This window comes from Ambystoma mexicanum, chromosome 12 (genome assembly GCF_040938575.1).
Source record: "Ambystoma mexicanum isolate Mex_15411 chromosome 12, UKY_AmexF1_1, whole genome shotgun sequence".
NCBI lineage: Eukaryota > Metazoa > Chordata > Amphibia > Caudata > Ambystomatidae > Ambystoma > Ambystoma mexicanum.
Genome location: NC_090936.1, coordinates 1068179809 through 1068204832, shown reverse-complemented (window position 1 = coordinate 1068204832; position 25024 = coordinate 1068179809). Strand labels below are relative to the sequence as shown.

At 43.7% G+C, this 25024-nt stretch overlaps 1 protein-coding gene across 1 annotated transcript in view; it reads left to right on the top strand.

Moving 5' to 3' along the window:
* LRGUK (leucine rich repeats and guanylate kinase domain containing) overlaps positions 1 to 25024 on the top strand; it is a 477106-nt gene that overhangs the window by 306833 nt on the left and 145249 nt on the right. The window contains exon 11 of the mRNA XM_069629624.1: positions 24 to 143. Coding sequence (XP_069485725.1) covers positions 24 to 143 — 120 coding nt within the window. The remainder of the gene's footprint in view (positions 1 to 23; positions 144 to 25024) is intronic.

Genomic DNA, 25024 nt, shown 5'->3' with positions numbered 1-25024 from the left:
TATATATTGTGTTTATCTTGCAGCACTTTACCAAGCCAGGATGCACCGTACCCAATGCTGGTAATAACGGGTCCCCAATCGTGCGGGAAGCGAGAACTGACAAATAGACTTGTGAGGGAGTTCAAGGATTTCTTCCGTTATGGGTATGTTTTATAAAGATCGAATGTCCTATGTGCAAGGATTCTACTGAAAAAGCTGATAATCTGTTGTCTAGCTTTGTTCCCTAATGAGTCCTACCCTATCATGGTGTTGAAAACCTATGCCATCCTGCCAACCCTTGATTGTTTCTTCGTTCGTCTAGTACAGTGTGACAGACTCAACAAGATTACCATACTAGTCAGATGGAATGTTGAACATTACCTTAGTCATCTATCAAAACAGTTTGTTTTGGTTGTCAGAGTAGGTTTGTGTTTTAGTCAAATCGGCATCTATCTTGGGTACTTTTTAATCAAGGTGTGCAGTTGTTTTCTGGATGCTGTAAAACTCAATTCCTCATGGTACAATGTTTCTGGTACTGCACAATTCCCTTTGGTGAATGGACGTGGTTTAAGACTTCTTTTCCCCAAGATGAAGTGCTACAGCTCTGAACTAGCAACAGCTAGTTTGATTATTCATACTGCACAGTTGGCTGGACCCTGGTGCTGGTTCTATATATATTAAGAAGCCTTATAAGAACAGAGTTAAAACGTAAAGGACTGCGGGGCTCTTTGAAAAAAGAATAAAGAATCCAGAGAACAATGAGTTCCAGATGGGGTGCCCAACCACAGGAAATCACCTATTCCCTCTGGTTTTGCATCTCAAGAGGGGAAAAGACAGCAGATGACTGTTTTGAGATCTAAATGGTTGATTGGGTTGGTGTGGAGGGATTTTTTCAACTTAGTTCAGGGGACCATGCACAGCGATTTGAAATAAATTCTTCGTTGGATAGGAAGCCAATGAAGAGATTATCTGTGGCGTGGGAGATTGAAAGTGATTTATAGGGATTACAAATTAAGCACGCTGCAGAATTCTGTGCTACAGGTACTGCAGCATCCCTGCATAGACCAAGTCTGGAATTTACAGGGCACCAACTACAATCGTATAATCCTTCCTAGGGAGAAAAGAATTGTTAAGGTGGCCCAAAATCCCAAATAGACCCAGAGGACTCTTAGTCAATCTAAACCAAACTCAATGACGGAGTAGACAAAGTGCAAGGCAAACCCCAGCTTTATTCACATTGAAACAAAGCCGGGACAGCATGCAAGCACTGAAATCTCGTTGCTCTCCGCATACTTACAAAAAACAATTTCTTAACTACTATAAACTCGTCATCACTGATTTCATAAAATATCAGTTTACAAAACCTATGGGGAATGGGGATAGGTTAGTGGATTTGGGTACATATTGATCCCATACAGGTTGAACAGTTCATTAGGTTACACAAGTATCTGATCCCTCCACCGGTTACCACCTCTATATTGATAAAAGGTCAACTATATTACCTACATGATAAGGAGTTAGTTGGCATACTACTTGATGGGCCTCTAAGGATTTTGATAGGTTAGCACATTGCTAACCAACCTTGGATACTAGACAGGATGTCAGGATATGAGCCAGACGTAGAGTAGGAGGAGAGAGGCCCATGGAATGTTCCTCCTTCATTTAATACTTCCCATCCCTCATTCTCAGGATGTGAGACCCGGAAATCCCTTTGTACTTGGCCTTGTGTGGCAGCTTGTCACTACATTTGCATTTAGAGAGTACGGCAGGTGTCCTATCTGTGTTTGCTTCTAATGAATGGGCAGTGTTCTCCAATTATGGGTTATGTGCAATGGGACCGAGTTTGGAATAGATTTACCCTCCGTTTGTTAAGTTAATATTAATGCGTGTCATGTTTTCTATTGCCACTGGGAACACTCTTGAGTTATTCTTCATAGAATCCTTTGGCTTTCTGCTGTACTGCACCTGGCTAACAGAGGGTGGTTGTGCTCTTATAAAACTTTAATTCATCTGGGAGTATACTGCTTGCGCCTTGGGAATTGCTATTTAGTGCCTTTTTTCAGTCATAGCAATCCTCCCTAATTTCACTCTAAGCTTGGCTCTAGTTTCCAGCTACTGTCTGATGTGATGATTCCTCCCAGAAACCTGGTCTGGGACCCTCCTCATGTAGCCAGGAAAAGACAGACTCTTCCTGTTCCTCACCCTGGAGGTGGTGTACTGTGGGAGGATCACATGGGGTTTTGGGGTGAAACAGACCAGGAAGACTGGGAAACCCCTCGGTTTAACTTTCCCCGTAATCACACACTTTTATTGGCTGTTTGCCAAACTGTAGAAGTTGGAAGAAACAACTTTGTTGAACGGGACTACAAGTCCCATAATCCCAGAGTACTGGGACGAGGAAGAGGGCTGAAGAGGCATGCTGTAGCAGTGGTCAGGCAATTAAGCCTAACAGCCCACACCTAAAGGAACCTGGGAGGCATACAAGGCACCCTCAGGTGCAGGGAATTAGGAGTGGAAGGAGCTGTAACTGTAACTGGGAATGTAAGATGTAACAGTAGTGGCAGACAGAAGAAGGCACAAGGCTGGTAAAACAAGCAGAAGTGCGAGAACAAGAGGGACGCCGGAAAATGGAGACAGCAGATTTCACCTGCTTGTTCTGAGAGGGTCCCATTCCCCCAAACTCTGAAGTGCAGAGGCTGTGCAGCGGAGTGTGTGCAGGAGAGCAGTCTTTCCCCATGTGAGCCCAATTGCCGTGGTTGCCACGCAGAGAACGTGCTAGAAACCGAGGCGAGGGGCAGTTGTCAAGCCATGGGTCTCAGGAGCGAGAGGGGCTCCAGAAATGTGTGGCAGGACCGGAGAGACCTTTTCTGAGGAAGGGTGTGGGTCACTAAGAAGCCAGAAGCAGTAGTTGTGGCAGAAGTCAGGAAAGCAGTGTTACCCGCAGAGCAAGTGTCAAAGAAGCTGGTGAGTGAACCACAGCATTCTAATACTTTGCATGAGCATTGCTGGCAACAGTATCCAGCACCCTGTTAACTCGTTTAACAGTGAACGCAGGTAGAAGTGGTTTGTTGAAACCAAAATCCCTGAACAATGACTCGCGTGACGTGAAAGGTCTTTTACTCGTGTGAGAAGCTAACCTTGTTTAAACCCATTGTTCACATTTTAAAAGACTGTTACTGCCTGAAGAAGTGGTCGTGTGTCGCTAATTAAGGAGAGGGAACACTGTGAAGACCATTACCAAATACCTAAAGGAGGACTGAACTCTATCCTTCACTTTTCCACGGGAATACATTTATATACCAATTTTTAGACCTTGCAAACTACATAAAGAAATGGTCATGTGTGCCTACTTGTGATTTCTAAGGAAAGCCTGAACTCTATTCTTTACTTTAACACAGCATACCTTTAATTTCTAAGAAGTTAAAGTGTATAAACTATTGAAGAGAACAGACATTGCCCATGCCAAGAGCCCCCCATATTAATAGGGAAACCAAACTTTCTCAAAGTTCAAAAGCAATCTAACTGCACTGTGAAGTTAACAGTTCATTGGCCTGATATACAAGCGTGCACGCATTACCTGAAGCTAAGAGTGTGGCACTAAGGCTTCTGGGTAAGGGCTGATAACTGGAAGAAAGCTGCAGGTAAAGTTGGGGAAGGGAAACTGGCTGCTTGTAGAAACTATTTAGAAGTTGTCACAACCTGTAGTGCCAGAGACTGTGGAAGAGAGACAGAAGTAAGTCTTAAAGGCAAGCCCAGGTTGTTGTTGTTGTGGCAGACAGACCAGAGAGGCAAGAAGCTACCCCTTTTGAAGAAAGTTATTCAGAGGAAGAGTGCCTTGCCTACTTGAAGTTGTTGAACTACTTTAAAGTGTATCTTGTTGAGGCCGATCTAGAAGTATACATCACTGAAGCTGTGTTAGTAGTTCGAAGTACTGAAGCCGTGATGTATAGCCAAGTGTCAGTAGATGCAAAATTGTAGTAGCCTAAACAAGCTGGAGTACCGTGAGACAAAGGCGACTGGTCTCATAGTGTATCAAGTAGAAGTGAAGTTGTTGAAGAGGAATCGGCAGCACTAGGAAGTCATCCTGATCAATATACCATTTGTGAAGTCTAAAACTGTAACCAAGAGAATACTAACTGTTAACCAAGAACTGTATATTACTGGCAGTTGTGGATATTGCAATTCTTTTTTAACTGTGGCAAGTCTTCTTGAAGAGGTGACCAAAGCATTGTGCTGGGATTACCATTGGTGCTATTTGGTGGAAGTGGTAAGTGGATTTTTCACCAAGGAGAAGATATTTGCTATCATTGGAGCGTTGGTTAACACACTTTTACTTTGAAATATCAAGAACTGATTTAAGACATTTCCTTCAATGGTTGAACACTAACAGAACTGACCTTGAATCCTGGGGAAGGGAAATCACCTAGGATATTAGGTTATTCAGAGACTGTGAATATTGTTCTTGTCCTGTTGTATTGCCATATATTTTATTTGAGTAGTTGTTGCTTAGTTTGAGGGCCAGTTATCCTGTGTTAGAGTGTTTCCCTTTAACTTTGGTTAGGCAGGGTCATTCTCAGCAGATTGGGGATAGTGAGGTATTTTGAATCTTTTCTTTAAGAATAAAATGGCATATGTTGATAAATCTTCAAACAGCTGTCTCCCTCACATTACTGACCCCTCACATTGAGTTCTGCACGCATATGTATTTCGGTGGATTCAGCCTTTTAAAGTTTCCAGATGTTTTGAGGCCTGTGCTCATTTAGAGATGCGCTGCGGCTTCCATTTTGAATAAAATGGCTACCCCACTACACTCTTGCATCTATGTTAAAGAGCTATATTCGTGTGCCCTTCATGTTGCATTTACTTTATACATTGATCATATTAGTGGACTTCATGTCTGTGGACTATGTTGGTATTCTTAATTTCTAAAAGCACATTCTTCATGTGGAGTGCCTGTTTGCTTCTTGTCTAATGCATGCTCTTTTACTATTACAATGTTAGTTTGAATGCTTGGGCCATCTTCAGCTCACGTTGTCTCCAAACCCTGCTGTACATGTAGGGGGATAAGGGCTGAATGGCCGTCTTAATGAGTAACATCTCTCATCTTTGCGGTATTGGTGTGGGGGAGGGCAGAAGCTATGGATGACATATTAATCTGCCTCCCAACAGAAGGATCTGATGCTACAGTCATAGCCTAAAATAGGCAGACATCATAACTAAACTAACTTGACATTTTAAACCTAAATCTGTTTGACAAATGGAGCCAAATTGTTTTATTTTTTCGGAATATAACCTATGTAGGTCAAACAGTGTGGGTGGTCCTGGGATATCAGAAGGATCTCTAGCCAAGCTTCTAGGACCTAACAGAGGTACATAGATTTTAGAGGGCTTAAGAAATCCACTTGCTCATCTTACTCAGAGAAAAACAGACCAGATAGATCATCATTAGGGTTGAAGAGTTTGAGGATCGCCCGAGTGTTGCTGGACTATGAATGTTTTTTAAGCTTAAACTTGGCAAACAGGGCCGTCAATGGTTGAATATAAATATTGAAGAAGAGTGGACAAAGGGCACTCCTAAGAGATCCCACAATGCACGGGCATGGACTCTGATAGAAAGGCACTCAGTAAGACTCTCTGGCATCTGTCAGCTAAAAATGAGCTGAACCACTTGGGGGCAGAGTCTGACTGCCCAACCAAGGTCCACCCTCACTAATAGGGACAGGTGCCCCTTAGCGTTCACCAAATTGTCACCTTAAACCCTAGTCAGTGTTTCGGTGTCATGTTTTGGCCAAAATCCTGACTACATCACAACTAAGAATTTGGATTTTTCCAACATGTCTTCCAGCTTGGTGGTAACTGCCTTTTCCAAGATTGTGCCCATCCAGGAAAGTACGGATATATGGCCTGATTCATGGAGCGTTTTCCTATGGGATTGTGGCATTACAAAACACTTCCATGAATCGGGCCCATAGTTTTCCAATATTGTAGGATCACAGGAGTTTTTTTAAGCGGGGAGAAGTATTGGCCTATATAAAGGTGGGAGAAACCACTCCCACTCCCTGAGCAAGGGCCACATTTATTAATGATGGGACATCCAGAATATTGGCATGCTGGTGCGCCATGAGAGTAGGGAGGGCATCTTCTAGCTGATGGGGGAAGTGACAAAGTTTGAATTAACGAGTTTCAACAATTGGAAAGGAAGGGAAAAAAATGATTCTGATGAGCTGCCAGGCAGTGGGTCATGTGATAGTGTAGCTTTCAATTTAGATTTGATGTCATCTTAAATATCTAAGATTTTTGACACAGAGTTAACCCGCAGGCCCTTTAAGACGAGGTAATAGTATCTGAGATGGATGGGGATGCAGATCTTACTTGTACATCAATAATCAAACCGACTAAGGAAGTTTGACAAAATCACAGCTGTTTTAATAACATTCGTTAAAACAGGGAGTACAACAGGCATCAACGGACGCCGCACAGCACGATCTCCATACATTTCAGAAAAAAGTATACTTTTATGACAAAAAACTGTCATGTGTGATGTCCTATTACATGGCAAACTACAAAAACCTATGGGGGATTGTGGGTGGTTCAAGGGGAACATCTAAGTATACTTTCTATAAGGGCAGGTATCGTGATTGGGTCTCTAAGGTCAGGTGGACAACTAAGCCCACCCCAAGTGCAAGTCATCTTCCTTGTTTGACTAATGCTCAATGTTCTATTGGCATCTAGAACTATAGGGCTTTTTGCTATGTGGCCCTCTATAATTGCTTGGCATGCCTGTACCCTTCTGGAATATTCCACTCTCTAGCAGCACGCAAGCTGGTACCCCCGGTGCTGGGGAGATTGGCCTGGTCATGCCTTCCCACCCAATTAGCCCATCACTCCTCCGGTCTGCCACTCAATTAATATGTTTGAACTTGGCCTTGTAGAGGCTCACTGTGCCTGAGAATAAAAGGGAGTAAAGGCATGGTCTTATCTTCTGGTCTCGGTGTAACTCCCCCCAAAGTCTATTTTTATCTGACCATGTGACTCGAGACCACGTTTTGAGCTCCTTTGTTGCATTTTATATTATTAAATGAAGTAAACCTGGCACTTCTATTATTTTTCCATTTACACCTCAAACAGGAGCTCAGCTCGCCTCTCACGTTCATTGTATCTACTTGAGCAGATAATCAGGCTCTCATCGGCCCGACTCTTGGCACTGGGCCAGGCAAACCTTCTCGAATCTTCCTTCGTCTCAGCTTGTTTTATTCTGCTGTGCCACACTTCCAGCCCTTTCATTCACGGGGTCCAAGTTTGCAAAAGTGCATTGTGGAACATCCAGATTCTATACATTCCTATACATATACATTGGGGCATTGCCTGCAATCTATTTAGTACGTAGCCAGTCTCATGATTACTTTGTCTACTTGCGTTACTGCATCCGTACAATTGTAAAATGGTTTGGCATTTTCTTCAGTACTTCTCCGCACGTGCAATCTTCATTTCACTCCAGAAATGTTGCTTAATTCACTACTTCATCATCAGATTCTATAAGGTCTATATGCTTTCTTCATTGGCATCTCTGCTGTGTGCATCATTTCTGCTTCTTGTGATGTCACCAGTCTTCTCTTTCATTCACTTTCACCCTTCTTCCGGAACTTCCTCCAGAAGACAGTCATTTCTCTGCGGATACATATAGGTTTTCTCAATGGATACCATGTTTCAAGGACTCTTTGCGGCATAGGTACCATTACTGGCCTCGTGCATGTCGCAATTTCTGGTTGCCAACATATAGGCAGGATGGGGGCGGAACTTCCGGTAGGGGCGCTTAGCTTCTCCTCTATAATCCCCCCTCTGGTTGATTTATGGACCACTCTCCCATCAGTCTTCATGTCTAGACCTCCTCGCCTGAAGAAGTGCTTCTTTGGAGTCCATACCTTGATCACTCCTTTCAGACATCCTGCTGATTTCATATGCTCATCAACACTCCAGGTCATCAGACTGCACTGCCCATTTGGGTTACAGTAGATCCATCTTCCCACATACTTCTTGTGGTTCTTCAGATACAGGAACGTTGTTCCCTCGGATGCATGAACAATGGCCTCTGCATAGTCTCTCATTTCTTCATCTGTCAGCTCTTTGGGTCCGAACCCAAACTGAACATCAATCATGATCTTCATTCCTGTTGCTTTCTTTGCCGTCTTCTTGCACTGTGTGATTATTATTCTGATCACACAGAATCCAAACATGATCATCACCAACAGGGCTCCAAGAAAATATTCATCATCCATTGTTGAACCCATGAGAAGATTGATGCAAACCAGCTGTCATCAGCAATGTCTTCCACTTCATCTTCCATTTTGACGTGCAAGTTTGTCAACATCGTTATGGCCTCTGTCAAGGTCCCATTCTCTTCATCGTGAGAAGGTATGAATGTGCAACATGATTCTCTGATTTTGCCACAAAACCCACCACCCATAGCTGTAATAATATCCGAGACATATCTATTCTGAAGAGTCATCAGTCTTATGGCTCTCAGCTCTTCTTTGATAGCATTGAATCCCTTTATTATAGTGTTGATATTCTGCAGAAGCTCCCATCTGGTTATCTGTAACCATTTGGCATTTGCCATTGTCTGGATCACTGGCATGAAGATTGTTGCGAACACTGCTGGAGCCTGGCTGAACAACCTGTGTTCATACGGAATATAGAATTGAAGGTTTCTATCGATTTAGTGGAGAAATAATTCTCCCTGCTTGTTCGATTGAGGAATCCACTTGATTTCCTCTTTCTTAGGTGAGAATCTGCTTTTGGAAACTCACCAATATTTAGGTCACTTTTTGGAATTACTAATGCTGGAACATGAACGAGCACTATAGAACACAGTCCGTCCCAGTCTCTGGGCAGCTTCATGTATGTTCTGGATCCACAGGCCCAGTAGTGATCCATTATCACTACTGTCCCATCCTTCATTCCTGGTACATCAAAGATTCAACCACACTGCTGATTCTCTACAACTTTTCTTGTGCCATTGTTTCGAAAGCATTGCTCTGTGCTGGCCAGAGGCACTATCTGTCTTCGACCCAAGTCAGCAACTTTGCAAGCCTCGACCATAGAGGTTTGCATATTTTTTCCATACGATCTATAACAGGTTTGTTATGTCCTGTTACTGCCACAGCTCTGCATATGACTATGCCTTCCTCCCAGCCATCTGGAGAAAGTACTGTTCGCCAGATCTGCATCTGTCCTGTCTCCTTGCATCTTCGCATCTCTTCATCAGTTTTTCCCTGGCAATTGAGATTCTTGTTTATCTCATGTCTGAATCCTGCTCCCTTCATTCCAGGCTGCTCGTATCTTATCACATGATCTCTGGTGTGTGCTCTTTCTCATCTTCAAATCTTGAACATAATCATCTTCTTCTGGGGCCGACCATTCCGTCACCTATACCAAGGATGCTGTTCAACCTTGGAACTGACTTCTTGTATGGCAGAGTGGAACGAGAGTCAGGCAATGAGCTGTTTGGACATCTATTTATATAGCTATGAATACCTTGGACTTCCCCATGGCATAAAGTAGGAGAGCACATACATAGCAGTCCTCCTTAGAGGTCTCTTTCCTACCTCGTTCATGTGTTGATACCACATGTTGTTCCCCAAATGTGCTGTACTGTCTAGATAATTATTTAACTCATAATCATCCTCTCTTGCACTTCTCATGGGTCTCTTTCTTGTATAGTAAGCGTGTTCGTAATGATCATGGAGCATATCAAAAACGGACCTTCCTACAGGGGGAACCATAGGAACACTTGTCAGAGAAATAGGTGACCTTGCATGTGTCAGTGGTGTCGGGATAATCACATATGGCCTTGGTTTCCTTGCAACATCTAATTCTGCATAGGTCACTGGTGTGGAAAGAATCAAGGGGACTCCTACCTTTCTGGGACCAGCAAGGTAAGCAGCATGCATTAGCAAAAACAGGAAAAGAATAATAGATGCTGTGCACACATATATTATGCACAAATACATGAGACCCCACCACTGGCGTCTCTATACACGCCATTGAGTCTGCTCATATTTTGGAACTATCATGGACCACATTATGCCTATGTACTATTTGTTAAGGAAGGAAAAAAACGTTTTAATCAGGCAGCCTCGTTAGATGCTCAGGTAGCTGCCGAATGTGCTCAATTATTTTCACAAATAGCCGACTAATGCAGGACGATTTATAGGGTCTCGCAGAAACACGTATTAGTGTTACGCCAAACAAGATAAGGCTGGACTCGAATGATATAAATAAAGACCATAATAATTAGCCTGTGGGCATCGATGTTTGATAAAACAATTAATCCTAGCCAAAGAGAAACACTGCGAGGAAGAAATTGGGGAACTGCTCCCTCTTCCAATCATCAAATATGAAGTCAAGGTCTGGCATTTTGTGCACACCAGCACTTTCAAAAGTCCATTAAAAGAGATTCCTTTGGATTAAGAACGTTGGTTATCGCACTCCTGCTAAAATATCTATAAAGAGTGCCTGGGGTAAGCCACAGTCCAAATGCTCACTTGCATTTATTTAATCGTCCTTCCTCGTCATCAACCGAGTCTGCATGTGCTGAACTGCTTCTTCTTGTCTTGCTTCCGAATCGGGTGGGGGGTGTTCCAGTCTCGCCAGCATACAGCTTCACGTCGCCCAAGTGTATCCAGACACGCCTTTCTTGGACTTTTACTGCTGAGAGTGTGACATTCTCAACAATTTTGGTCCACTGAAACGGGGCTCATGCCAATTTCTAGTGAAGTTGCGGATTAAAATGGGATCTACAGCAAATAATTTAGGTACAGGTAATTCTTTAGGTCCGGTTCCTGAATGGTCTTCTTCTGTGTCATGAGACCGACACCCCTTATGCTTTAGTCGATCTGAAATGACACAGATACTAGCGGTCACACATGTTAAATACGCACGTAGCTCATTTCCTAACCATTCTGCTGTCTTCTGGGCATCACTTCTAATCCTCGATGGAGGAGTCAGAGGCCTTCTCATCTGCCTCCCTGTTACTAACTCATGCAGTGTGAGGTTTGGTCCAACCCAGGCTGATTTCTCAATGCATACAATGCAAGGGGTAGGCAGTACAGCCATCCCTTCTTCAGTGACATTGTAGGTTTACTAATTCTCTCTTTGAGAAGACTGTTGAGTCTCTCACATATACTGTTTGCTTGCAGGCGATAAGCAGAAGAAAACACATGTTTTATGCTAAGCAATAAGCTAATCAGTTTGAATACTTCCTTAACAACATGGGGCCCATTGTTGGATCTCAGCACCTCACATACTCCCCATCTAGGGAAGACTTCTCGAACTAGAAACTTTTCAGCGCAAGTGGCATCAGGGTGTGTACGTGGACCAGCTTCAATCATACATCTATAAAGACCTTCTTGTTTGATAAAGGTTAGGACACTCTTAACTTTTCCGACCCTGCACTTTGATATCTGGTTTTCCTTCTGTCATTTCTCTTTATCATGATTGGCCTGTGTGATGACGGCCTTTCCTTGGTCACTGTCTTTTTTGTGCTACTTGTTTGTCATTGTTGTCTGTTGTCTGCTCTCTCTCTCTTCTGTGAGCGCCCTGAGGCCTTTGGGTTAGTGGCGCAATATAAGAACCTAGATAGATAGATATCCACTAGGTACTTGCAGAATTCCTCAGACCCTTCCTCCATTTCCTCAGTCCATTCAATCCTCTCCTTGTTCACTTCAACTTACTTTAAAGCCTACAAAAGGGGTCTTGTGTATGAACTACAATCAAATACCCATGCTCTAACATAGTTGCACAATCCCAGGAACTGCTGCATTTGCTTTATCGTGTGCTGTTTTGTTTTCTTCATAATCGCCTCAGCTCTTTCAGGTGTAACTTTCTTTCCTTCATGCGAAATTAACTGCCCTATATACAACACCTCCTAACAATATTGCAATTTCCCCTTGTCTACTTTATATCCCTTGTCTGCTAGAATAGTCAGTAACTGAATCGAATCTTGTCTGCACTCCTCTTGTGTCGTGCTACAAACTAAAATGTCATGTACGTACTGTAGCATAACACTTGGCAAATCAATATTGCTTAGGTCCATCTGCAGGGCTCTCTTAAAGTTCAATGAAGACTCACAATACCCCTGGGGCAAACTGGTACTTTTCAGCCTAGTCTGATGAAACGTAAATGACGTAAGGTTTTGGGAGTCCTTATGCAACGGGAATGAGCAAACATTTTTCAAGTCAATCACTGTGAAATATCGTACCTCTGTGGGGATACTACATAAAATCGTTGCTGGATTCGGAACTAGAGGAAACTCTGCCTCTACAATCTGGTTAATTGTCTCATGTCTCCACAACCCCCCTTTCAATTATTTTCACAGGGTACACAGCAGTATTACACTGTGTCTCTGACGTCACTAAGATACCCTGTTCCATCATAGCTGATATAGTCTTAAAAATACCCTCATCCTCCTCTCGAGACATCGGATACTGCCTTGCTCAAGGTAAAATTACTCCTGCTTTAAGCTTAATCTTAACTTCTCCCACCCCGCTCAATAGGCCTACGTCATATGTGCCTGTAGTCCATAAAGAGGTTGGCACTTTCTCCAAGTCCTCGTCAAAAAATGCTGGGCGTTGCCGCACTATCATCATGCACTGTGGGACCTCTCTTTTCTCTATCTTGATCCAATATGTAATAGACCCCTCGAATATCACTTCATCATCTAACGGATCATCTCTAAACATATCCTCGTCAGTGATGTCAGTCAATCTATACCCTTCCCCAATGGCAATCACTGTTATCCATGGCCTGCCGTCATCATAAAATCCTTTGAGAATGGCCAATTCCCTTGCACTATGGCTGCCTGCAGCTTTAAGGGAATAATCTGTCCCCCCCTCCTCATCCATAGGTATGTGCGGCCGAACAAAAAGTCATCAGGTATCTTCCTAGTCTTTCCCACTAAACCAGGTAGCCATGTCAAAAAAATGCATACTCCATAGAAAAAGACATCTGGCTCTAATGGCATTCCTCTCGGAGCTATTTGCCCTGTAAACGTCATGATAAATTTGCCCATATTTAAATAATGTATCCCTGAAGTGGAACACACTATGCCTTAATCAGTGAAAAAAATCACCATGTTAAGCTTTGTCATTAAATCTCGGCCCAGAATATTAACTGGTGTCTGCCTTGAATACAATAATGGAACAAACATGTCACACTCTCCCATGGAGACTGGTAATTCATCAGTAAAATGAACTCTAATTGTAGCTTCAGAGAAGACCTGAGCATGCATGGCATTTCCTGATACCAGATATTTTCCCTCTCGTATACATGAGCAAGTTGCCACAGTATCTACTAAAAAAGAAAAATATTTGCCTCTTATGGTACCATCAACCCTTGGTTCCTCTTGAGGATTCGGTGTCACTGATAGTATTGAACACTTCAAGTCACCATGTGAGCTGTCCTATTGTGGGTACATGCTTATTCCCGCGCTTGTAAAAGGACTTCCTCCCACGATAGTGACACCCCCTACTCTAGGTTTCAATAACTGCCCTGTGTTTGCATTCTGCTGTATCTGCATGGGTGCATGCTGTGACTGCCCTTGCAGCAGATTCAATGGTGCTTTCTGTGGTTGCAAAGCCTGTTGCATTTGCGGTGCTTGTGCTTGATATACTGTCTGGTCTTGGGCAAACCCACCCCTATTTTGTGAGCTATATGCTGGAGGATAAGCTGTTACCCCTCTTGAGAATTGCCCATTTTGTACATACCCTTGGCTTCCACATGTTCGCGCAATGTGCCCTGTCATTCCACATGTCCAAATACAGGAGGGAGTCTTCTAATTTGTCGTCCTTGCATATTTTGATTGTCATTCTGCATATTCTGAAACCCGCCTTGGTTATTTTGAAAGCCACCCTGATTATTCTGGAAACCTCCTCTTCCTCTGAAATCCATTCATCTCCCTCATGGCAAAAACACATTCCCTTCTTGATCTGTTTGGTGTGGATTATTCGCCTGTGTCATAACCGCTGCTTGCTGCGTTCCCAACCCTTCTCTGCTTGTCAGTACTGTTCCTTCTATGGCGTACTTTGACAATTTCTTCTGTACTAAATTTCCATTCCCACTAATTTTTTGAGCTGTTTCTGTACTTGCTCTGGCAATCCCTGACACAAAATGTGGTAAAATACTGGCACTGATTTCCCCCACGGCTCTAGAGTTTTCAAGGTCCACCGTTCCTGAATACTTTGAATGTAAACAAGCGGATCTTTGTCATCTTTCATCTTATGTGCCATAATTGCACCCATATCTGACGTATCAGGATACTGTACCCTGAGCACTTTCCGAACAGCTGCCCTACAATTATAAATGGTGTTCCGTCATGTGCTGTGTTCTGTGCCGTGACACTTGAATAACCTGCTCTCGTCCAAATGTCATCAGCACTTTCCCCAGGAATGGCTGCTAGGAGACCCTTAAGTTCCCCTATAGCTAGAGTATTTCCTCCGGTCATCTTTTCTAGCTCATAAATCAATTTTCCTGCACCCACTGTTAAACTAGGGAATTTACACCTTAAATTATCCTTGTCCATCTGCGGCCAAGGGATGTACTGCAGTCTTGCCCCTCCTTTCTCCAATAGGCGGAACTGCGTGAACCCAAATCCGCAATCTGCTCTCATCGTCACCTATCCACATTGGGGACAATGGTTCCCGATTGCCTTCTACCTGGCAATGACCTCAGCCTGTTCACATATGGTGGCGATTCCCCCTCTCACTATGCGATCGTCCTTTAGGTCGCGCTGTATATGCTATCCGGTCTGGCGTCCTATCTTTAGGTTGGTCTAAATCAGACCATCTCACTTCCTTGTCTGTCTGCAGACATCCCTCAGGACCACATTTTCTCTCTCTCTCTCTCTCTCTCTCTCTCTCTCTCTCTCCCTCTCTCTCTCTCTCTCTCCCTCTCTCTCTCTCTCTCTCTCTCTCTCTCTCCCTCTCTCCCTCCTCCCCATGGAATGTTTCTCTGTCTTCATCTGACATATCTAGTCCCCAACTAGTATGGCTTTCATCCTTTTTATCCTTATTTAATGTCAGCCTGTCTAAAGACAAGGCTCTATGTTCAAGACTAAATGGGCTACCTTCTTTGCCTTGTGACCAGGCAACTATAGATCGATCTTCTTATCCCCTGCTTCCCAATTCACATTTTGTCCTCATCTCCCGATAAGCTTTATCGATCCTATCTGATGCTTCCTATCTCAAAATCCCCATCAACGTTTACCCTCGATGGTCCTGGCATTACGCCCTGCAATGGGAGAAACTCCTCTGTCACCCCATGATATTACTGGACTTGGTTCCATCAGCTCTTTCTCAGTGCAATCAATATTGCGTGCCCTCTGTCTCCTTTTCCGCTCCATTGCTTCGTCTAATTCCTGTCGTTTCTTCGCTTCCCATCTAACTAGTTGCTCCTCCTGTCTTTTCTCTTCCCTTCTTTCATTCGCTCTACGCACGGCTTCGTCTCTTCATCTTTGCATTCTTTTATCTCATAATTTCTGTTCCTCGTCTCTCTTCTTTTCTAGCCTCTCGTTCTTCGATTGCTCTCTGCCTGTTCTCATACTTCCTTTGCTCCTCTGACCTTTCTTCCTTTCTAAGCTGCTCCTCCTGATATAGTTGTTCTTGTCTTTGTCCATCTTTCCTTTTATGTTCATCCTCTTTCAATCGTTTCCCACGTTCCCTGTCTTTTCTATCTTGTTTGTGGTGGTCTTCCCCTTGCCTTACTTCCTCGATACTCTTCCCATCGAGTTTGAGCAATATCTGTCCACCCATCCATTCGTTCTGTGCAAGCATAACCTCGTCAGCTGTATCCTTTTCTCCTTTCCAGCTCTTAATCTCTTGTTCTATATCTAAGGATACATTCGGTCGTTCGCTTTTCTCCTCTTTGTCTTTTATTGCCTTAAGATCTCCTCCTATCCTTTAATCCTTCTCTGGGCTCTTGTCACTGCTATAATCAGGCGGTTCATGTATCGAATTACTATATCCTGTTGCAGCTTTTAGTTCCCTTAATGGTTACAATCCTTCATATTTTGTACTATCGCCATTTACATCCGGCATGGTGGGGATAGCAGAAGGCTCAACACCTTCCTCCCTAAATTGATTAAGCATCCAATCTTCAGGAGGCGGATCTTTTTGTTCCTCCTGGTACATTTTCCAAAGCTCTAAACTAGCTAGCTTTTTCTTCAATTTCTTCCCTGTGTACGCAGCGTGCAATTAATTGGTCATGCGTTATAAAACCGCCTTTGACAGCGATCCACCTTGCGGTCATGGCATGAACATTTTATCTGCAGTACCCTTAAGCCATTCCACACTATGCTGTTTGAGCTTGGCTGCATGGTTTGGCAGTTGCTTGTAAAGAATCATCAGTGGAGTAAAATCCCCAATTATGACAAGTCTCAATTGACTGTCAATACTTACCATCGATTTACACAAAATACGTTTCAGAAAAATAACAAATATGAGCGTGCACCAACAGTCACCGCTCAAAACCTCTTCTTCTCAGTTTACGCCAATCTACCTATTTCAGTCGGTGCCAACAATGACTAAAGAGATAGATATTAGCTTTCGATCTCTACTGAACACAGCCTATCTTTGTCCGTCTTTGACACATCATTTTTTAAAACATAAAATACGCAGACAAACTAGTCGACTTCAACATATATCTCCTCAGTGCTCTATCTCTTGCCACTAAAATACTCCAACTGGAGTTTAAATCATTTTGTCTCATAGATCTATCTTTGTGCCGTCTAAGTACCCTTTGGGTTTTAAAATTAGTTCCTCTAAAAGCTCCTTGAGATTAGGACTCTGGGCTATGCAGACGCCAGTCATCTAGACGTTCCTCATCATATATTAACCAACCAAACCCCCATTACCTTATACTTTTACCACAATCCACATTCCCATATTTTGCCAGTCCCCTCAATCTACTCACCATTCACCTTTCGGAGGGATTTTGTGAAAGAGGGATCCGTCCAACCTGTATCAATCTTCTTGCAAGAGTTCTATATCTGCTGTTCTCCACAGGAAGCCTTGCGATCCTCCAGCTAAATGGCAGAGGACATGTCAGGATTTGATTGTCGTGAAGAGTAGGACTACCTCCATCCACAAGTACCGCAGAGAGAGAATACAAGATTACCCCCTATGCAGTCATTGAGGCCACAGGTGGGTGATCCTCGAAGCCTGGAACCACGGAACGTTGACAACCCCAAGACTGCTGAAAAGGAAAGCGTTAATTAGCACCAGATGAGCACAGTACAGAGAAGATCACTTGGAATGAGCATTAACAGCTTACCTAGCAAGGGAGATGATGTGGCTGTAACCCCAGGGGCTTAGGGTGTCATTCCGTGGGAGGAGCACGTGAGCAGGTTCCCCGATGACAGATGGGTGAGGTGTAGCAGCCTAGGGAATAAACCCCGGCCAACCTGCCTGTAGTGAAGTCTCAACAAAAACCAGAACCAGTATCCTGGAATGTCCAAAGGCAGCAAAATCAGAAAACGCCAAGTCCAAGAAGGTAAATCCAAAGCAGTCCGAGTTAGCAATCCGAGGTCTGATGATCCGTCAAGGTAACATGCAACAAAGGGGCAATACCAAAGCAAATCCATGGAAGAGTTCCGAGTCGTAAATCTGTGAAAACCGGTATGAATCTTGATCGCCGTACAGAGCTCCTGGGAACAGCTGTGAAGCGAGGAATCGCGGGCAGCTTGGCATTTAAATATGGAACGCTTCTGCGTCACGTGTTCCGCGACGGAAACACGTGACCGTGAGTCCAGCGTTGAACGACGCGGAAGCAGCTGTCCCGCATGCGCCATGGTAGATGCCAATGAAGGAATGGAGAGTCGCATGAGCGGAACCTGTGCTTGTTTGCTCGAACACAGATGCGATGGCACCGGGGGTGAACCCGCTGATCACGCATCCCCCTCCCCACGTGACAGAAAGGGGGGCTACAGGTAGTGTGGATGTAGTGGAACCCCTGGATGTCGTGGATGCATGTGTGTGATGCAAAGCATGAGTGTGATGCGAGGTAGAAGATGACGAGAGCGTGACAGGACACCCAATGTTCCGAAAGTTTTAAAAGCCTACTAATTGATGGGTGTTTGAAACCATCCTCTCTTTGCTACTAAGTGAACCTTCAGGCCCTTTAAGACGAGGTAACAATATCTGCGATGGATGGGGATGCAGATCTTACTCATACATCAATAACCAGACCGACTCAGGAAGTTTGGCAAATGCTCGGCTGTTTAAATAACATTCATTAAAACGGGGAGTACAACGGGCATCAACGGATGCCGCACAGCACGATCTCCATACATTTCATAAAAAATTATACTTTTAGAACAAAAACTCATCACGTGTGACGTCGTACTACTTGGCAAAGTACAAAAAACATATGGGGGATTGTGGTTGGTTCAAGAGGAACATCCAAGTATACTTTCTATAAGGGCAGGGATCGTTTGTTTGTTTTATTTGCTTATATAGCGTGCTAAACCCTGAGATAGCTAGGCGCTTAGTCTTGTGACTAGGTTACATACATGTCAAGTTACAAAAAGTACAGGCAGTTAAGTACAAGGATAATTACTTACAATATTGAAACAGTGTAGGCAGTCAAACGATACAATCGTGATTGGGTCTCTAAGGTCAGGTGGACAACTAAGCCCACCCCAAGTGCAAGTCATCTTCCTTGTTTGACTAATACACAATGTTCTATTGGCTCTTCAAACTATAGGGCTCTTTGCTACGTGGCCCTCTATAATTGGTTGGCACGCTTGTACCCTTCTGGAATATTCCACTCGCTAGCAGCACGCAAGCTGGTATCCAGGTGCTGGGGGGCGGAGGGGGTTGGCCTGGGCATGCCTCCCCACCCAATTAGCCCAACATCCATCATCACTCATTGCGGTCCGCAATTCAATTAATATGTTTGAACTCACCCTTGTAGAGGCTCACTGTGCACAAGAATAAAGGGGAGTCGAGGCATAGTCTTATCTTCTGTTCTCAGTGTAGCTTGCCCCAAAGTCTATTTTCATCTGACCATGTGACTCAAGACCACATTTTGAGCTACTTTGTTGGATTTTATATTATTAAATTAATAAAGCCTGGCACGTCTAGTATTTTTCCATTACACCTCAAACAGCCTTTCACGTTCATTGTATCTTCTTGAGTAGATGACAGGCTCTCGGCGGTCCGACTCTTGACAGTGGGCCAGGCAAGCCTTCTCGAATCTTCCTTCATCTTGTTATATTCTGCTGCGCCACACTTGCAGCCCTTGCATTCACAGGGTCCAAGTTTGCAAAAGTGTGTTGTGAAACATCCAGATTCTATCTATACATTCCTATACATATACATTGGTGCATCGCCTACAATCTACTTACTATGTAGCCAGCCTCATGAGTACTTCGTCTACTTGCGTTACTGCATTTGTACAATTGTAAAATGGTTTGGCATTTTCTTCAGTGCTTCTCTGCACGTGCATTCTTCATTTTGTTCCCGAAATGTTTCTTAATTCACTACATCGTTATCAGATTCTATAAGGTTTATATTCTTTCTTCATTGGTATCTCTTCTGGGTGCGTCATATCTGCTTCATGTGACGTCACCAGTCTTCTCTTTCATTCCATTTCACCCTTTTTCCGGAACTTCCTCCAGAAGACCGTCATTTCTCTGCAGATACATATAGAGTTTTCTCAATGGATACCTTGTTTCAAGAACTCTTTGCGATATAGGTACTATTACTGGTCTCGTGCATGTTGCAATTTCCGGTTGCCAACATGTAGGCAGGATGGGGGCGGTACTTCCGGTAGGGGCACTTGGCTTCTCATCTACAAAAGAAATTATTGAAATCTTAGCCTTTAGAAATGAGGGCTCTATAAAACGTCTTGGGGATTAATATGACAATCACGCGTTCGGGCGGGTTTCACCCGCCTGTAACAGCCCAGGACACAAGTTGTAGGCCCAGACTTAACACCGGCCCCAGTGACATTACTGGGCCTGTGAAGCCTCCCTAATACGTGATTATTGCCATTACCATCCTGAGGCAAACCCTTGAGGCGCTAAAAGCAATTTATAAAAAAAGAAAATTCTCCTGCGCTGCTTCATTCGCAGCAGCGGCGGGTGAGAATCATGGTTGTCATGGAGACGGAAGGTGGGGCTTTGCTCTGAGCCCTTGTTCCATTTCCATGATTGAAAGAGGAAGCCAAGTGGTGCGGCTTGGGCGTAGGAGCCCTGTTAAAGTAAGGAAAGGGGTTGGAGGGTGTTGAGGGGCTTGAGATGGGGGCGGGAGGCGGAGGAGGAGAGGGACGGGCAGTGCTGGGTGGAGATGAAGTGTGCAGAGCACTCGGGCTGCTCCGAACCCAGGCTTGCATTGTTAGATTCAGCCCGGGTTTGAGCAATCTGATTGGCTAACAGATCTCCCAAGGGTTGTAATGAAGGATTAGACTATTTTGAAAATCTCATTGGGTTTAATTTTAACTTGAGCGATCTGCTCCTGGCGTTCACATTCAAGACTATATTTTATAGGCAAGTAGCACTGCTTTAGAGGAAGTAAGAGAATCACTATTCTTGAATGTTTTCCAATGTATTGTAAGGAAGGCTTGGCATCAACAGTAAGCCAGACACAAGTGACCACAGTTCAAGGGTGTTTATTGAACTTCAAAAAGGGTATGATAAACGCCTATCTAATCCTAAATCTATAGATGGGAGCAAGCTACGACTATCAAACAATAACTCAGTCCTAGTAGTGTCGGGTCAAAATAAAAGGGCTTATACTAAAATAAATGATTGCCAATCATTAACTCTCAGATAGTGTGGGGAATCATGTTCATGACGAACAAAGAAGTGTTAAAAATGATATGTCAGGTGTTCAGACCTTTGGCCTCCCTTCTCAGCATTTTCAGCACGGAACAAGGCGGTTCACTCAAACGCAGCACAGTCTCTGGCTTCCCTAGCACGAGGTCACAGTTCAGTAATAAGCATTAGGGCCTTTGGAGCGTAAGTCTCCTTGCTTCTCAAAGTCTCTTCACGCAAACGGCCTGATAGAACCATATAGACATGTTATTTTCCTCTTTAGATCTACACAAGTATTCACATCAGGTGATTCACTGTTCACTCCGGATCCCACTCAGCCGGTCTCAGACCTTTTAAGCACAAAGTTCTGCACAGTTTTCCCTTGGCCGAGCTCGAGCCTGTCTTTCACCTTGCACTTTATCACACAATGTTAATAGATTATTATTTTTCGGGTGACTCACGGTTCACCCCGGATCCCCCTCCGCCAGGCTCAGATCCCTTCATCCCTTCAACACAGTCTCCCCCGGCTGGGCTCGGACCAATGTCAATTTAACATCAAGTATCCAAGACTTTCGAATGTGCACATGGTTTGGCTTGACCGGTTGCAGGACCACTTCAATTTCACCATTCTTTCTTTTAACGTTATCACCCTTTCACTTGTATACCTAACAGAGACTTTTCGAATGAGCACCCAGGTGATGCCGGACCATTCTGTCTACAGTATTGGATCTTGGCTGCAAAATTATTTCACTCATCTGCTGTTTTAATAATCTTCGACATACAATATTGCCACTTGCAACCTTGGTTTCCACACAGCCCAGTCTGGTATCACTCTTCCCGAACTCACTGGCTGTGCTGACTTTACTGGTGCTGCTATGTTGTAGGAGCCAAGAATAGTACCACAGCGGTAAACGGTTCTCCTAGCCTTCACTATCAATATGGGAGAGCCCTGGGTACCTACGACACACAATGCAGAATTCTTCAGCTTTAATTTTCAGGTCTTGTGTTTCCTCTTCTCAAAGACTCCTGAAAGATGCAGTCTTTTGGTGAAAAGCTCAAGGGCACTTCTCCCCTTGCAATCCTCTTCGGTCTTGCCGTCTTGGAACTGCTGCTTCCTCGTGTGCTTTGCCTCACTCAGAGTGTGCTTTCGTGCTCTGACTTTTATCCATGTTGGGAAGGGTGATGGATGTCAGGTGTGTGTAATGATCAGTAATTGCCTGACCATTGTATTGGGACCGGTCAGGTATACTGCTCTGGTGTTAGTCCGTTTTTGCTCACATGGAGTTTTCCATGGGAAAGTGTTCATGCCAGAAAAAGGGGGGGGGTTGAATCCCTAAGTATCCTACCTGGTAGGAAGGGGTAAAGGTGTTACAGGGAAGGGAATACCACGTCTCGCCATCTGGTGTCCCAGTTCCACCTCCTCAAAGACCCCTTATCCTGGTGATCCTCGCGCACTGGTCCACCCTCAGGAACTAGATCCAAACGCGATGGCCATGTCCTGGCCACCTGGATGACAATTCCTGGGGACAAGTGGGTGAGACACCTTCAGATTTCTCACAGTATTTATGTATGACTGTTCTCCTGCTTCAATAACTGACACCAAGATGAACTGGCATCAAAGATTCCTAGTCACAAGTGCCCCAGGGGTACACTCGGCAACAGAGAGTTGAAACATCCTAGCAAACTGGTCACTCTCTGTTAGAGGAAAACTGTCTATTACTCTAGTGTTGAAACCTCTAATGAATATCGGGTCTAGACATTGAGCCTCATCACGAGTTGGGCTGTATTCCCGGCTGTAATACCGCTGACTGTAATAGCCCTAGCACCGACCGGTCCGGCTGTATTACCGCCGGATCACGAGTTGGGTGTTAACGGTAAATCCCCATTCCCCATTGGGTCCATTGGATTCAATGGGGTATTTTCAGCGCTAATTATGCGGGTTTATACATCCGGCGGTAATACAGCCGAAAACAGGGGATTTTCACCTGCAGAGAAAGGCCGGAGGTAAAACAGCCCATTTAGCGCCCAACTCGTGATAGGGCCAGCCCTTAAATGCGGCTGTAATACCGTTACCACCGCATTTAAGGGCTACAGTCCAACTCGTGATGAGGCCCATTGACTTTTATAATGGGAAGCGGAGGATGTTAGGGAGTGAAAATCATGTACTGTTGGTAGATTGTTCAATCTGGATGAATCTGTATTTCCAATACATTCAAACCAGATCTTGAGCTCAAATAGGATGTAGTTTAATTTGAGCTCTTGTAAAGAAATAAAATTCCTCAAAACTATCAAGAAAATAGCTACACTTGTCCAGGAAGGCCATAGCAAAGAACTGTCTTTATAGTATTGCAGGGAGATGGTGAAGAATGTCTAATCCCTCTCACTAAGGTGAGTGGGGGTTTAGAATCTATTAAAGACATGGAGGTGAGTATTATGCATTAATCTTCTTTATCTACTCGTCTAGCAGCAAAGAAAACAGATTTTAAAAAACATTTTTAAGAGTAACATTAGCAATGTCTTAATGAGAATATGAATGGAGCTCACCAGAAAGCCAGGGTCATGACCCCATAACAGCCAATCAGCACAGGTCCAAGTCTATAAGTCTATAAAAAAAACTGCAATCATTCTCTCTTCCTTCTTCTGTTAGCACGCAGAAACAGCAGTAATTCCTTTAATGAAAAACAGGATTCAGTAGATAAGTATCAAAATATCCAATAGAAAGACCCAGTGTATCCTCCAAACTCTTGTAACACCTCGACAGCTTCTGAAAACTGAGAAGGAGAAGAACAAAGTCTGTATGTGGTAGTAATGAAGCTATATCCACTTCCTACTCTATTGTACTAACAATCTAATGTAGTACAACAGAAAGAAACATGAAACTTTTTAAGAAACGTAGTATCTTTCCCACAGGTGTTGAGACCTTTTCTCTTAGAAGTAGGAATGAACTGTAGTTGGCCAATAATCCAGTCAATTATGAATAATAAAATTGGAAATAGTCGGTATAGATAAGCCATATTACCATTGTAGAAACATCCAAATAATTGAAGAATATATATTCCTTCTTCATAGGAAGAGCAAATACAAATATCTTAGTTTATGGTACAAAGAAAATGAAACCTTAAAAGTTACCTCTAGGCAAACCATGCATATATATTAAACAAAAGTATAAAAGAACAAGACATTGTGAAAGGAAACAAACAACATTGACTTATCGACTGAACCTTATCTAAGGAATATTTGACTTTGATGGGGTGCATGATTCCCTACACAAAAATGTTACTGAAAGGACCTTGTTGCACTAATGCGACAGTCTGCAGAGGACCAACCTCTTCTTACAGCCAGGGGAGAGGGCCGATCACTTATAAAGAAACTCTTATCTCATGGTTTTGTGCCAGACCTGGGAGCCAAGCTCTTTAAATCCTACATTTATGCACCCCTGAGGAACCCAAGGGCCTATAAGCCATAGGGAACTTAGTTGTCACTCGCTGAAGAGCTAAGTATTGAGCCTAGGGCCCTTTGCATAGCGTGCATGCAATGGATGGGAACGCAGATTAACTCTGACACCAAATAATTGAACCAACTTAAGAATATGGCAACGTTTACTGTTTTAATATCAATTGTCCAAAACAAGGAGTTACAATGGACATCAACAGATATTTTCTTGCGTTCCCAATACATGTTACATAAAAACACATTTATATACTAAAGATTCATCATAAGTGATGTCATATTACGTGGCAAATGAGAAACATCTACAAGGGGTTGTGAAAGGCTCAACGGGAACATCTAAGTATACTTTCTATAAGGGGTGGGATTGTGATTGGCTATCTACTGTCAGGTGGACAACTTATGCCTACCTCTAAAACATGTCATCTTCAACAATATTAAGTACACAGTATATCATTATCTCTCAAACTATAAAGCCCTCCATTATATGGCCCTCTATAATTGGTTGGCACGCTCATGCCATGTCTGGAATATTCGGTTCACTTAGCAGCACATAAGCTCAAACACAGGTGCCAGGAGGTGGACTTGACTTTACCTCCTCACCCAATTAGCCCAATGTCTCATCACCCATGCCTTCTGCCATGAAGATGGTCTTTGAACTTGGCCTTGCAGAGTATTCCTGTCCCTGGGAATATAAGGGAGTGCGAGCATGTACTATCTTTGTTCTAGAACTCCAAGCTAAACTCTATTTCTATCCTTGGCTCATGTGACAGGAGACCACGATTTGGA